Below are 15101 nucleotides of genomic sequence, written 5' to 3'. Positions count from 1 at the left end.
CTCCGCAAAGAGGAAGGGGAGCCCCTCTTACCCACGAACCGCAGGGCGGGGTCATCAGGCACGTCTACTGGAAAGTGTTCACACTCTGAGCCACATGGGGTGTCATTACAAGGAGCGGGGGCCATGGGTCTGCACGTTGTGCCTGGCACAGAGCCCCGACAGCTTCTTCAAAAATCTCAGAAATGCTTATACAACCGTGGGTCAGCCCGCGGCCAAATGACCCTAGGAGGGTGACAGGTGGACAGTTGCGAAAGGCCGATGTGGCTGGACAGAATCCGTGTGCACGGCTGCCTCAGGGGCAGACGCTCCTGACTCTGTCTGTATTTGAGCAGAGACTGAAGAATCAGTTGGACGGGGTGTTGCCGAGAGTTTTCAGACTCTGGGTGGGTGCTCAGACCAGACACTCCCCAGGGGCCCTCCCGGCTCCAAAGTTCTGTAATTGTGCATTTCTTTTGAAGGGGGAATATGCATATGAGTGTCCTGTCTGTATGTGTGGCCTGATTGCGTGCCGTGGTGGAAATTCTCCCTATTAATGCTAATACAGGAAAGCTGATAACACGCCAGGAGAGAAAGTCAAAAGTTGGTATAGCCGTATAAAAATAACACTAATTCTGGTCCTGTAAGTAAATTGCTTGCATTCCGTTTTATTTTGGGGGGAGAGGGGGTTCATTTTTTGCCTCGTTCCCATGCAGGCGTGATGGTTCTGACGTGCATGTGACCTCGTCCAGGTGGGGTCATGGCCAGAATGTCTGTGTGCTCGGTCTCCATCCTCCCCACCAGGTGCCGAGCCTGACTTCGCACGCTGCACGGGAAGGCGCCTTCTGACTTAAACGTGAGCGAGTGGCTCTCGGTGTGGCAAGGCCAAACCGCAGAGCAGAGGCAAAGGAGGTCTGGAGCCCCTGGCCCAGCAGTGGGGTTTGCCTGAGCCTGAGGCCCCGGGGTAGCTTCCGCATCGCCTGGGCAGTGCACGGCCCCCCGTGTGCATTCGCTTGGGCACTGGGGTAGGCAGGATGCTGCGATGGGGCCACAGGGGTGCAGAGTCAGGTTGGAGGGTGACAGGAGAGCGGAGGGTATTAGAGACATGCAGCGCCCTGCCCCCAGGTGGCACCCAGCCAGGATCCGGTCGTCTGGCCCCGGACCAGCCTACCTGGCTAGCCTCTGGTGCCAGGGGCAGGGAGGGCCCCAAAGGAGGAATGAGTTCACTTGACCGAAATCCTTCCTTCTCTTCTGGGCTGCTAGTTTCAACCGCGGCAAGAGCCGCGCAGGTCCGAGGAAGCGCAGGGAGATGTGTGCTGAAATGGGGGGCCCTACCAGGGCTGGGGGACTCGGCCGGCGCTGGGTAACCGCAAACACCTGACCAGAGTCTGACTTCCGGCTGGCCGCCCAGGTGCTCCTGCTGCGCCTGCTCCATGGTCCAGCCTCCTGCCCTGTCCCTGGCCCAGGTGGCCACATGACCAGCGGACCTTGCCCTGGGAGCCTGGCTGGAAGGGAGCAGCCTGACCCTGTTGCGGGGGGCTGGGCAGACTGTCACTTCTACCTGCTTTCTGTTGGAGCAGAGCCACCGCCCCTCCGGCTGCCTCAGCCACTACCCAGAGGCCTAGCGGAGGAAGCTGACCTTTCCTTACGAGGAAGAACGGCAGACAGGTAGGGGCCCTGCAGGAGCCGGTGATGACAGGCTGTCAGGCTTCCTGGTAGTGACCAGGCTTGGGGACGCGTGAGTCATTATTTAAACTTCTGTGTACTTGACAGAGTGTCTGTGTGTGTATGTGTGTGGGGGAGTCTTGTGTGTCTGTGTTCATATCCGCGTCTGTGTGTGACTGTGTGCGGCATGTGCACCACAGAAAGGCCACCGCGGGGGGAGGGGCCCATCCTCCTGAGGGTCGCAGTGCCCCGCGTGGGTCCTCCTGGCTCCTGGAAGGAGATTCCTCTTGAAGTTCCAGCTGCAGGTGAACTGCTGTGAGTGAGGGACCCGGATGCTCAGCCGGTACAGACTGACGCCCGAGCAGACAGCCACACAGAAATCTCGGTGTCCTTTACACGCCCGGCAAGGGTCGCGCACACGAGGGACATCCCGACAATAGACCCAGCGGTCTCGACCCTTCCCTGGGATGCCTTCCCTCCAAAAAAGACTCGTTAGGGTTTGCAGTCTTCCCACCCCGCCTTTGGCGGATGGGAGGCAGGCTCATAAGAAAGGGAAACGCCCCACATCCAGATGCTGAAGAGAGGGTCCCGATTAGCTGTCACGGGTACTGCATTCCTGAGAGGTCCTCGTGCTCTGAAAGACTTCAAAGAACCACATCTTGATTAAAATCTAGAGGCGGGGTCAGGGGGCACATTTTCAATTTTCTGTCTGAACAGAGGGCTCCAACCTCTGATTATGGAAAGCTTACAACCTGTAATCACGCAAAAAGTTAGGCATGAAAATGCTTTCTGTGTCTGATTATTAGAGAAAAAAATTTAAAGCACATGAAAATACGGTAACAGGAAAATGGTTCGGCAAATTGGACTAGTTGCAGGAATGTTAGGTCATCAAATATATATATGTTGAAGTCACATATAACATAGATAGCAATGTGTTGATATATGTCGATATATGATGTTGTTTTAAAGGCAGGATACAAAATTTTATATCAAAACTATGGGGTTTAGCTTGTTTGTTTTTGAGATTTATTTTTTAAGAATAGAAGCTAGTAGGCAAAACACCATTCCTGGTTGTATTAAGGGCATGGAATTATGAGTATTTCCAATTTTTTTTTTTCATATTGACAATGATGTGTTTATATTTATAGTAAAAGGTTTTTTTTTTAACAGATGTATTATTGACAAAGGAATAAGATGCTGGTGTGTGGTATTATAGAAATGGTATATTCATTCACATTCCACGTATTTTGATGAATTCAAACCAAAATATTTTGGGCTAAAGATTTTCTGGACTCACAAAGACTTTTGTTAATTGCGAGGGAAAACTAGCAAGGAAAACTTAAAGGGGTTTCTTTAAATGCTTGAGAATGCATTGTTGTAGGTGCGTTAGAACTTTCTCTCTACGTAAAATTACAACATGAATCGATGGATCATCTGCTTGTAAGCAGGCGCCTTCAGTAACCCCAGCAGGAAACAAGATATTAGCCTGGGGTAGCACAGAAACTCAGAAATTCTGTTCTTAAGGGTGTTCCCTGTTTCAGCGTTATTGAGATGTAACTGACAGATAACATTGTGTAAGATTAATGTGTGCAACACAGTTGCTCTGATACATTTAAATGTGGCAAAATGATAATTACCACGGTAGCATCCGCTAACACCTCCCTCCTGTCAAATAGTTGCTATTTCTTTTGTGGTGAGAACATTTATAATCTCTTAGCAACTTTCGGGTAGATGATACAGTGTTATTAGTTATAATCTCCACGCTGTGTACACGAGTCCCAGAATTTATTAATCTTATAACTGCAGGTTTGTGCTCTTTGACCAACATCTCCCCATTTCCCCAACCCCTAGCCCTTGGTAACCACCACTTTGCTCTCTGTTTCTCTGAGTATTGGGGGAAAAAAAGCAGTTTATAAGTTAGGGCTTGCTACAGAGCGGACTGTCTTGGCCAGTGAGTCCAGGCTGGTGATGCCCGGGGCAGGCTCGTTGACGTGGGAAGCCGTGTGGCGGGTCCCGTGAGTGGCTGAGACCATTCTGGGGCCCGGTGGGTTCAGTGTGGACGTGCAGGCAGCCCGTCTGTCTTAGGAAAGCTGCCGGGACTCTCGGGAAGAGAGAAGGCCCCCGGAGGCTTCTTGCTCAGCTTCCGGAGGAGGCTCTGAGCAGCCCAGCCAAGCGGGCGTCCGTGAGCGCACCCGCCCGTTAGGCTCGCTCAGCTCCTCCCTGTCGCCTGAGCACCCTCACGGGGCGGCCTTAACGTAAGGAGAGGTCTGCTTGTCTTGGCCTCTCAGAGCGGAGCCCTCGAGCGGCTGGAGGCCCTTCCATTCTCTCTTTTTGCAGATACTCCGTGGGAAGCAACGTGTCTGTCTGGCAAAGGCTTCCTGCTAAGCCATTCCCAGCGCGTTCACGTGACCTTGCATGTCCTATATGCTCAATGAATACAGACCTCGCTTTCATGAGGGGTTCTGGCCCAGCGAGAGAGATGTCATTAAAAAAATGCTGTGAATTAAAGTAGAGTTAAAAACTGAGATAATTTCAACCAGGAAGAGAACAGGGGACCGTAGGCCCCATGACTGCAGAGCCCATCTATTTCGTTAACTGCTATTTATGGGGACTGGACACATGAGCAGGGGGCAGGGACGGCAGCTGCCAGACCAGATAGGAGGCTGCGGTGGAGGGAGATTTAATCAACTTGAACAGACAGAAGTGAGCGGAGCCGATGGTGAAGCTGAGCGATGATCTCTGGTGACATTGAACTTTGAGACACCGCTGACTGGTTATGCTTCCTGGGCCTTCATTCAGAGTTTAAGAATCGCCAGGGCTGGAAACTTTATTTCTGGAGGGCCAGCTGGCTTTTCTGGTGCTTTCCCATTTGTGCGCGATTTGCATTCGAAACAATAGGATGTCTGGGATTTGCTTCAAACTAATCTTCGGTGGTGGGGGATTGGGGGTGCGGGAAACCGATCTGTCATTCCACAGCTGGTCATTGTGGAAGTGAATGACGGACGCACACGGCCATTGAAAGATCTGCATTCTCTCTACTGTGCTCTGTGTGCCTGGGATTTTCTGTAGTCAACAAACACGCAGGGTTTGCCGAAATCTATTCTGACCCAGAGCTGCTTTTCTCCAGGGCGTGTCACTGTGGGTTCTGAGGCTCTAGATGCCACCGGAAGCTGAAAGCTTTCGAGGGTCCTGAAGCACCAACCTTGTTAGGTAGATTATTTTTTGAAACATTAACTTTAATCCCTGAACCAAACACTGAGGTTTCAGCTACTTTTTGGAATAAGTAATAGGTTTTATAAAAAAGTGAGAGTGAGTGGAATGGGGGTAATCAGTCACTGCTGCTTCTCGGGGTGCGGTGGCCCCTGGCGGGCACCATCCATCCACGCGCCCCACAATGCAGTGTTTGCCCGTTTACGGGTGGGGAAATGGGGTGCAGAGCGGAGCGGGGGTGCCGCCCCGGCCTCTGACTTGGAGCTCTGTCTGTCCTGCAGGGAAGCAGCGCCCGGGTGATCCGGTGGGGACATGGACCTCCTCGGGACGCCGCAGGGCATGGCGCAGGCGGACGGGGCGGCGCCGGGCCAGCCCTCCGTGTTCAAGCTGGTCCTCCTGGGAGGCGGCTCTGTGGGCAAGTCCAGCCTGGCTCTCCGGTTCGCGAAGGGCGACTTCAAGAGTATCCTGCCGACCGTGGGGTGTAAGTGGCGGGCCAGGGGCGTGTGTCCCGGGGGGGAAGCCACGCCTCCCACGCACGTGGCGGGCGCACGCGGCCCCCTCTGTCCTGGAGCCCCGAGCGCTGGGCAGGGAGCGATGAGGCCCCGTGGGCGGGCCCGCGAGGGACGGGGAACCGGGGCTCAGGGGCTCTGGCCCCCGGGTTGGCTATGCGAGGGACAGGGCGGTGGAGGGGGACCCGAAGGACAAGCTGGCCTCTCACCCTGCTGGTCCCCTCGGCTAAGGCCGCCCCCCAGGCAGTGTCCCTACACGCGCTCCCTTTCTGCCTGGACTCAGTTTACCAGCCCGGCCTGGGTGGGGGTGGAGGCAGCAGGAAGGGGCGGCGGGCAGCGCAGACCCTCTCGCGCGCTTCTTGAAGAGGCCAGCACTGCCCGGTTCTCGCCCGTAACAGTCGGAGAAGCATCTGCTGTCAGTCTCCTTGGCGGTCTGCCCGGGGAGCGGGGGACCCGGGTTTTCCCAAATGGCAGGTTCTTCGTGCCAGGCCCCCTGGGGGGCGGCCGGCATGGCGGAGGACACCTCACTCGGAATCAGAGCTTTGGTGTCAAATCTGAACTCCGCCACCAAAGGCCACCTGTTTCTGAGTCCATCCACTCCTTCATGCATTCACGCATGCATTCATTCATTCATTCATACATTTAGTGAATATCTCTTGGGTGTGGCCTGGTCCCCGGCCTGCTTTAGACTGGAAGATTCTGAAGTGAGCTGAATAGCTGCCCCTCCCCCAGCCTCTAGTCCCCATCCCTGCTCCCATCCCCAGGCCCAGCTCCTGTCTGTGGAGGGAAGAACCCCTCCAGTCAAGGCTTCCCTCCATGCTGGGGCTGGGGCCGAGCCTGAGCCTTTGTCCTACCTCGGTGTCCCTGGGCCATGGGGGAGTGTTCGGAGGCAGGAAACAGCCAGAGTAGATTGGCAGGTGGCCCACAGTCTCTAGCCGAGTTTAGCAATCCTTCTTTATTTAATCAGCCACCAAGCCATGGGGCCAGCACTGGTTTATTGAGCACCTACTACGTGCCAGCAATTATACCGGGTGTTGAGGACACAGAAGTAAGCCTCCTTTGCTTTTAGCAGCTAAATCCCGTGTAGGAATGACCATCCCCACTCATATCTCGGGGTCTGCTTGACGTGTCTTATACACCCCTTGACATCACGACCTTTAGAGGTGGATGTTATGATTATCACATGAATAGGAAATCAATTAATAAAATTTATTATTATGTTTCTTAGTACTTTATTATGATATAGTCTATATTATTGTAATTAGGTTATTATGTTCTTCTGTCATTATGATGGACAGCCCCCGTGTTATTATTTGTTATTCTGTTACCGTCAGTGGAGGGACAGCCCTGCTTTTTGGATGAGGAGAGGAGCACAGCCATTCTTCTGGGTGACAGTGGCCTGCGTTGTCCAGCCCCCTCGATGGCAGACACGGAGGAACCTCACCCTAGTCAGGAGGGCGGGCAGAGGGGCCAAGTCGCCGCCTGGCGAGGGCGCCCCGCCCCGAGGGGCAGCGGGCAGTGCCGGAGGTGCTGGCTCGGTGAGTGTGAGGCCAACGAGGAAGCGGCCGGATGGCCACGGGCCAGTGGCCTTCGCTCGCACCCCCGTGTTTTCACTCGCGAAACGGGGATGCAGGTACCGTCCAGTGGCGGGCTCTGTGCAGGCCGACTCAAGTCGTGGATTACCACGTCATGACTCACGGCTGTCACCTTCTCCTCAGACTCCTAAGAGCAGGGTGGGCCCAGGGCCTGGCTGGTCGGTGGTGATGTTGCCCTCAGGACAGGCAGACTCCCAGATTCTCCAGCCTTCGGGAAGATCAGGGGTGTCTGGGCCCCCTCCAGAGGGCCTGGGTCGTGGGTGGCTGGGTGGGCAGGATTGCTGAGTGCCAGGCTCGCTCTCCAGAACAGTGCCCCAGCCGCCTCCGGCAAAGCCCATCCATCCAGCGGAAGCAGGAGTTGGAGCAGGAATTGTGACAGGCAGACCGGAAGCTGAGTCAGAGTGGGAACCCCAAGTGGGCGCACCCCCCAGCCCCTCACCGGGAGGAGGCTGGAAAGACCCTGGAGCTCCCGGCCACTCCCAGTCACCGCGGAGGCTTCCTGACCCGCGGCGGGAGGGCCTGGCAGGGGCGGTGGGCGGCTCCCTCTTCCTGCCATCCTGAGTGGCCACGGCGGGAATTCTGGCCCATTTCCCTGGGCGGCACTTTTTTAGTGACATCTTTCGGAAGGATGGTGACATCTAGCGCTTGTATGCGTATCTGCTAGCAGAAGCCAGAACGAATCCCAGACTGGCTGGGCGTGGGGGGGAAGCACCCGACGCATCCAGCTTTGCCGCCAACTCGCTTCCCTTCGAGAGGAGAACTTTGCCTCAGCCACCGTGTCCCCGAGAAGCCTTGCATTACACGTGCCCTTCCAGCAGAGGGCGCAAGTGAGCAGAAGCAGCTGTTTGTTTTTTAAGTTAAAAAGGTAAAAAAGTAAAACCATTTTTATGTTGATAACGTTTATTAGAGACACTTTTTAATTTGGAGCCATAAAATACCAGCTAGAGAGCAGTCCCCAGTTAATTCTATGTCATTCATTGTCCAGTTGGGGTCTATCCAGTCCATACACCAGGCGGAAGGCTCCAGAAGCCCCCAGAGGGAGAGGGAACAGGGCCGAACGGAAAGCGAACATGTCGGAGGCCAGGGCTGTGAAGCGAAGGAGGCAGAGCTGAGTTTTCTGCCGCATGCGCGCTGCCGGTGACGGCTTTTAAGACACAGCAAAATCGAACTCAGAAACGTGGTGTGACCGGGGGGAAAATGGACAGAGGGTGCGGATAAGAGGCCGATGTTCCCAGAAGCCTCGTCCCGTGGCTCGTAGGCGGCAGTCACCTTGTGCTCGCATGGAAGGAGGGAGCGGAGAGACAGGGGACTCTCTGTGCCTCTCCTTACAAGGGCACTAAAACCCGCAGCCCAGCCCCGTCCCTTATCCCGTCTGCAGTGGGTTGAATTGTGTCCCCCGAAAGATATGTCCACATCGTAACTCCCAGAGCCCAAGAATGTGGTCTTCCTTGGAACAAGGGTCTTTGCGGAGGCAGTCGGTTAAGGGTGTTGAGAGGAGAGTGTCCTGGGTTTCGGGTGGCCCTGAGTCCAACGACTGGTGTCCCCATCAGAGCCGTGGGGGGCGCGGAGGGAGAGGCCCATGACCAGGGAGGCAGAGACGGGAGCGGCACGTCTGCAAGCCCAGGAACAGGCACTGGCAAGCACTGAGCGAGGCTTCCAGAAGGAGCTTCCAGAAGGACCCCCTACCCCAGGCAGCACCTTGAGTTCGGACCTCTGGGTTTCGGAATGAGAAGGATAAACTCCGTTGCTTTAAGCTCCCCAGTTTCTGGTGATTTCTTATCGCAGCCCCCGGAAACCAACACACGAGCTTCAGGGTGAAAGTTTTAATTTCAGACGTGAGGCCACGTTTGCAGAATCTCCCAGTGGGCTCCGAAGCCCACGTGGGGGGTGGGCCGGGCAGTCACTTTGGCAGGAGGCTGCATCCTGCCAGCTTCTCTCAGCTCTGGACACCGGCCTGCCCTGCCGGCTCCCTGTCCCTTGTCTCGCTCTGTATGTGACATACCCCCCACACTGAGGGGACAGAACATCTTGGTGCTTCTAAACAACGATTTCCAAATCAGATCACTTTGGAAAGCGGTCAGGTTTTGAGTTAGGGCCCTGGGAGTTCATCTTTGCCTCCAGAGGCCCTGTGGGACCTGCAAAGTACCCGCCACAAATGACATGTAGCACTTGGCTTTGCGTGGAGATCACTGTCTTGCAGAAGAGGGGTTCACCCAGCCTCCCCGGCTCTGGGCGACAGGAAGCTCGTTTCTCTGACTGGGCCGAGCCTGGGGCTCACGCCAGCCCGGCCTGGAGGACCCGGCCTACACATAAAGGCCCCTCTGCGCTTCCCTGCTCCAGGCGCTTTCTTCACAAAGCTGGTGGACGTGGGTGCTGCGTCTGTGAAGCTGGAGATCTGGGACACGGCCGGCCAGGAGAAGTACCACAGCGTCTGCCACCTCTACTTCAGGGGTGCCGACGCTGCACTTCTGGTTTATGACATCACCAGCAAGGTGGGGCTCCCCTTGGGGCATGGCCCCACCCGCCCCATAGGGCATCTGCCTTCTGCCCTCCCAGGCCCCGGGACACTGCCTTCTGAAGGCGTTGTGTGACTGATCTGTCCAGGTGCCATGTGGTAGAATCATGACACATCAGTGATAACTGGTCGCCCCCTCCAGGAAGCCCTCCCTCTGACCCTACCAGAGCAGCCCGCACAGAGCACCATCCATTGCTCGCGGTCCCTTGAGGGCCACTGAGTTGGTGAGGGGGGTGTCACAGAACAGGACGCGGGCCCTAGCTGCCCACGCCCTACCTGGAGTACCATCCGGGCGGAGGCTAACCACAAGCGAGCGGACACTTAGAGCTGAAGCGCGGGGCGGGGTCCCGTGGGGGTTGATGGGAGGGGCACGAACCCCAGCCCCGGGGGGTGGTGGCTTCCTGCAAGAAGGCTCTAGCCGGAGCGGGGCAGTGGGTGGCGAGGGGCAGGGGAACAGGAAGGTCAGGGCCTCTGGGCCAGGGAGCAGGAGCCCTGGGGCCTGCGGCTGAAGGCGGGCCGGCCTGGTCAGCTTTGCCGCAGGGAGGGAGAGGGGCGGCGTGGGGCCCAGGTCTGCAGGGTCCTGGATCAGGGTTGAGGGTGACAGTCACTCCCCCAAAGCCTCCTGCACAGAGAAGTCCTTGAGGGCCTCCAGGAGTGGGGGCTGCAGGAGCTGGAGGTCTGGCCCGAACGTCCCACAGCTTCCAGCCTCCCAGGCCTTGTTGTGGGGAACGAGCTGCCCTGTGACTTGGACGCCCACAAACCTGGAGAAGACACGCTGCCCCTTCCGAGGGGACAGAGCAGCCCTCGGGGGAGGGGCACGGTCTGGTCCGCCATACAGCCAGTGGGATTGTACGCTGTTTTACATGCTGCGGCCATCGGCACCTGCTCTTTGTTCTGGGGCCAGTGCTGAGGGCCACCCCTGAGTGTCGCCTCACTTCTGTCCTAGGACTCCTTCTGCAAGGCTCAGCAGTGGCTGAAGGAGCTGGAGAAGGAGCTCCCTCTGGGAGACGTGGTGGTCATGCTGGTCGGCAACAAGACGGACCTCGGGGAGGAGCGCGAGGTCAGCGTCGAGGTAGGACTGCGACGGGCCACCGTGTCCCTGGAGAAGGGGCGACCCCAAAACACACCTGCCGTACGTGCACACGCTGTGTCACACACACGTGCACACACGCATACACACGCACACCTGCACTCACCCGCACAGGCACACGCTGTCACACACACCACACACTGACACACCACACATACATGCACACACATGAACCCGAGCACACGCTGTGTCACACACTTATAGACCATATGCACACACATGCACTTCCCAGGGTGAATCCAGGCCACATTAGGGGCTGGCGTCAGCGAGAGGGAGAGGCGACTCGGGGTCCAGGAGGAGGGGCGCCCCTCCGGGAGAGGGCAGCCCGCTTCCTTGGAGGTGATCTGGAAGACAGACAGGCGGCAGGAAGGTTCCGAGGAGAGTGGGGAGAGGGCAGGGGGAAGACAGGGCGGCATCAGCGTGAGCCCTCTGGGGAGGGCTTGGGGGAGCCATCGCTGAATGTGGTGGCCAGTGGGAGGAGACGGGGGTTTGCAAACTAATTGGCCACCAGAGCGATGGCCCGAGGGCTCTCTGTGGGGAGGGAGGACGGGACTGGCCGAGCTCAGTGGGGAGGAGTTGCAGTCTGTGGGCCGGGGGACAGGAAGGACACCACTGCGGTGCGATGCTGTGGAGCCTGAGGGTCACTCCTCCCCTGGCTGCGTCAGGGAGGCTTGGGGGAGGGGTCCACACGGGGGTCCCCAGTCCTCGCTCACCCGCTGGCCTTCTTGGGAGTGCTTCTCCTCTCCGGGCCACACTTGCAGCCCGGTACTGGCCAGCTCGCCCTTGCTCTGCGGTGTCTGTCACTCCATGCAGGCCTGACCCGTGTGGGAGACCCAGGAGGGACCAGAGGAAGGTCTGGTGGGCTCCTCCAGGGCCCTGTCCCCACTGCCCCTCCGCGCTTCCCCCCTTGTCGCTTGGTGTCTGCCCGAGTCTCAGAGCCCACAGGTGCCAGGGAGCCGTAGGGTCAGGGGTCATGCCAAGGAGTGGCCTTCTCAGACTCTGCCCCTGCTCAGGGGCACGGGGACACAGCCCTCGGGCAGGACGAGCCAGAGGCCCTGATTCTCCACTGGCCACACCTGGCTGGCGGGTCTGCCTTAGAAGGCAACTGGGTAGATCTCAGAAAAGCTGGAAACCGCCTAACGAAAAAAAACCCCAAATGCACGTGGTGGCACCGGCCACACGCGGCTGTGGGCGCCGAGCGTCCTCACGGCTCCCCTGAGCGGCCTGCGTGTCCGGCGTGTTCTCCCCAGGAAGGGGCGGAGTTCGCCGCGAGCCAGTGCCTGCTGTTCGTGGAAACCTCAGCCAGAATGAACCACCAGGTGACTGAGGCCTTCGATGCAGTTGGTGAGTGACCGTCCCTCCCACCCCCGCACCGCCAAGGGTCTGCTTTCCCGGAGTCCTGGGACCAGCGGCAAGTCTGTGGGGCCTGGACGGGGAGCAGGAGAGTCACTGGCTCCGGGAGAGCGGCAGGGAGGGCTGGCGTCCCGGGACGGCCCTGTGTGCTGGGGCTGCTGGGCCGGGGTCTCCCCCGCCCCCCAGCAACCCTCGTCCCGCGTGGGTCCCAGCGCAGGAGCTGGTGCGCAGGGCGGAGGAGAAGGCGGAGAAGCAGACGCAGCGGGGACGCGCACAGCTGGCGGCGAACCAGGCGCCCGGCGCGGCCAGGTGCTGCGGCCACTAGGAGCGGCCTCGGTGGGAGGGGCCGCGGGAGGGGCCCCCAGGCCCGGGCCAGGCTGTCCTCAGGGAGCCGCTGCCGGCTCTATGTGCACAGTGGCACTCGATTCTGACTCTCCATGGGCGCCGGTTTGTTCCTGAGTCCTAGAAGTGGCTGGAGCTGGCACCCCTCGGAACTGGCGGGGTCGTGCAGGACAGCGCTGGTATCAGATGGCTCCCGGGGTGTCCGATCCGCCTCCCGATACCCGACACCCCAACACAGACCTAATCCCAAATGCCCAGACCAGGCGCGCCCGCCCCTGCCAGGCTGATTGTGCCCTCTGCTGCCTCCCGACGCAGAGGAATGAAACAGGTCGGGGGACAGGTCGGGAATACAGGGGTCGGACCACGTGGCGGGTGGACGGCGGCCTCACGCAGGGCGCTGCACAAGACCCCGCCTGTGCCTGGGACTGCGCAGGGCGGAGCAGGCCCGGATGGAGGTGACCAGCGACAGTCACGGGGCCGCGGCCATCTTCAGTGGGGCTCGGGGCAGTTGTCCCTGGGGAGAGGTGTCTGCCAGAGGGCTGGGGGGCTGTGCACTTGACAATGACATGCTCGTGCCTGGTGAGCGTGAGGACTCAGCCCTTTAGCCTCCAAAAATTAAACCGCTTTCTGTAACCTAGTCTGTGGTGGATTTGCAAGGTGGGTTTTTATTGCACATATTCTGGGGGGCTCGTGGGAGTACAGAGGAGGCGGGCCCACGTGGCTGGTGGGGACTAAGGTGGGCACAGGACATCTCTCTGTCGGTGACACGCCATGCAGTCACCTTGTCACTGCTTATCAGCCTTTATGGAGAGGCCAGACGGTCCCTTTGGGCGGCGGGCCCCCGCGCAGGGTGAGGGTATGCCAAGGTGGCTGTTTTTGGGGGTCGATGCTGGTTTTCATCCTTGCCCCTGGGACTATGCTCGGCAGGTCTGAAGTGTTAAATAGGACATTTTACCCACCCGAAAGGGCTTCACTGGAAGCGTCTTCATGTTGGCAGAGGGGCAAGTAGAAGGCGTCCATTTCTGCTGACTCTGCCCATCTCGGCACCCAAATGTCATGAGCATTTCTAGGGGCTCGTCTGGCCTGCTGTCTGCCCTCGTCCACACCGCATGGTCCTAGCCCCCAGCCCTGGACCTTTGGGACGGACTCTGCTGCACACAGGCCCTGCGGGGGCCTGACCAGGACACGGAGGCTGGCACCGACTAGGCCGTGTCTGTGAGGTCACCTCAGCAGGGCCGCGTCCCTGCCAAAGGTCACGGCCCCTCTCAGGGCAGCCCCCCTTCCAGATTCTGGGTGGTTGTCTGGATCCATCGGGTGTGTGTGTGTGTGTGGGGGGCAGACAGCCCAGGGTCTCCCTGCACCCCACTGCATCTCAGCGGGCATTAGCCGGCCCGCCAGGAGGGAGCTGCACCCCGGCAGAGCCAGAGTCTGGGGCCGTGGGCAGCCCAGGTGTCTCGCGATTCAGACTCTCCGCTGCTTATTCCAAAAGACACTTCTCACGTGACCTTTCCAGACAACAGTGGAGCAGACTGCACAGGACTCTTTCTTGTCATGACCTTCGAGACAAGCTAAAGGATAAATAAATAGCTTCTGGGAGGGCCCGCTGCCTCGTGCTCTCTGTGCCTCCACGGCTTAGAGGGCCGGGCACGCCCCGCACCAGCCGGGCGGACTCCCCTTGGAGGAGCGGGCGGCGGAGGTGCCCCCGGCCACTAGATGGCGCTGCACCACCGCCCAATTAGGGCAGACCTGCTGCTCCCGGGTCCGGTCCTCACTCCCGAAAGCCAGGCTTTCGGAGGAATTTCTGGCGTTTCAGGGGAGTGGGCAGTGTGTGGATGACATCTGTAGGATGCCCGTGTATCTCTGCCTGACTCGTCAGGCTAGTGTCACCGTGCTAGAGTTTGTTATTAAAACATCCTGGGACTCATTTCCGCCCGGCATCCTTTTATCACGCCCTCCCCCGCGTTTGGATGGGGCGCGTTGTGGTCCTGGAGCCTGGGTTCTCCATCACCTGGGATGTGATTGCCCTTACTCCCCCCCCCTCAGGCAGGTGGGGCTCAACTCAGCATTGGGATCACCTGGGGGCCTCCGTGCGCAGCACCCCTCGCTCACTGGGGCTCTGGTTAAACCAGCCTGCAGGGCGGCTCGGAGCCCTCGGAGGTGGACCCCCTGCTCAGCGGAGGCGGGGCGCTGCGGGAGGCCGAGGTTCTGTCCGCGCTTCCTTCTGCCGCGTGCCCAGTGCCCGGTTACAGTGTCTGACTCACGCCAGGCGCTCAGCAAATGTGTGTCCAACGAGAGGACAGAAACCGTCCCTCCCTCCCAGAGCTCTGAAGAAAAGGCGGCTTTTCCCAGACACGGCACCACCATGAGCACAGATGTTCGCGGAAGGCTCTGGGCCGGCCGGGCAGGTGAGGTGGGAGGGGGCGGTGGGCGTGGCGCACTCCGTGGCTGAGGCATTCAAGGCGCAGATGCTCCAGGACAAATGGTCCCAGGACTGCGCCGGGGCCCGGGGGAGGCCAGTGGTGAGCTCACTGTCCTGCACGCAGCCCAGGAAGATGCCCCAGCCCTTCTGAGCCTGAGTGTGCTGCCGGGTTTTCTCGGAGCTGGTGCATGCGTGTGTGCGCGTGTGCGTGTGTGCGCATGTGTGCATGCGTCTGCGTGCATTCACGTGCACACAGTGGAGGCAGGAGGCAGGGAGGTTGATAAGTGATACCCTGGAGCGCTCCCGCTGACCTGCCTGTGACTGTCACCTTTCTCCTGTTTCTGTTGGCCGTGTCCCCTCCATGTCCCCCTCTGCCCACAGGACTGAGCCAGGGACCCATTCTTCTTCTTTCAAAATTTATTCCCTA

General features: G+C 58.9%; 1 protein-coding gene across 10 annotated transcripts; it reads left to right on the top strand.

Moving 5' to 3' along the window:
• The first annotated feature begins 240 nt into the window (after positions 1-240).
• Positions 241-13571, top strand: RAB17 (RAB17, member RAS oncogene family). 10 transcript variants are annotated; one of them, XM_039860374.1, is made up of 10 exons: positions 241-383; positions 545-619; positions 729-832; positions 1557-1644; positions 4769-4851; positions 5133-5332; positions 9296-9447; positions 10417-10542; positions 11811-11904; positions 12131-12797. In XM_039860374.1, exons 6-10 carry the CDS (start codon positions 5164-5166, stop codon positions 12370-12372), a joined length of 783 nt encoding a protein of 260 aa, XP_039716308.1. In that variant the 5' UTR covers positions 241-383; positions 545-619; positions 729-832; positions 1557-1644; positions 4769-4851; positions 5133-5163; the 3' UTR covers positions 12373-12797. The 10 variants fall into 10 exon arrangements, with proteins under 10 accessions (XP_039716308.1, XP_039716382.1, XP_039716327.1 ...); XM_039860448.1 differs by lacking the exons at positions 4769-4851; positions 12131-12797 and adding an exon at positions 13183-13571; XM_039860393.1 differs by lacking the exon at positions 4769-4851 and having other exon boundaries at positions 781-832.
• Positions 13572-15101: the final 1530 nt, after the last annotated feature.

This window comes from Pteropus medius, unplaced genomic scaffold (genome assembly GCF_902729225.1).
Source record: "Pteropus medius unplaced genomic scaffold, Ma_sr-lr_union100, whole genome shotgun sequence".
NCBI classification, from domain to species: domain Eukaryota; kingdom Metazoa; phylum Chordata; class Mammalia; order Chiroptera; family Pteropodidae; genus Pteropus; species Pteropus medius.
Note: the sequence above shows the minus strand (reverse complement) of the source record. Positions and strands in the feature narration are given on the sequence as shown.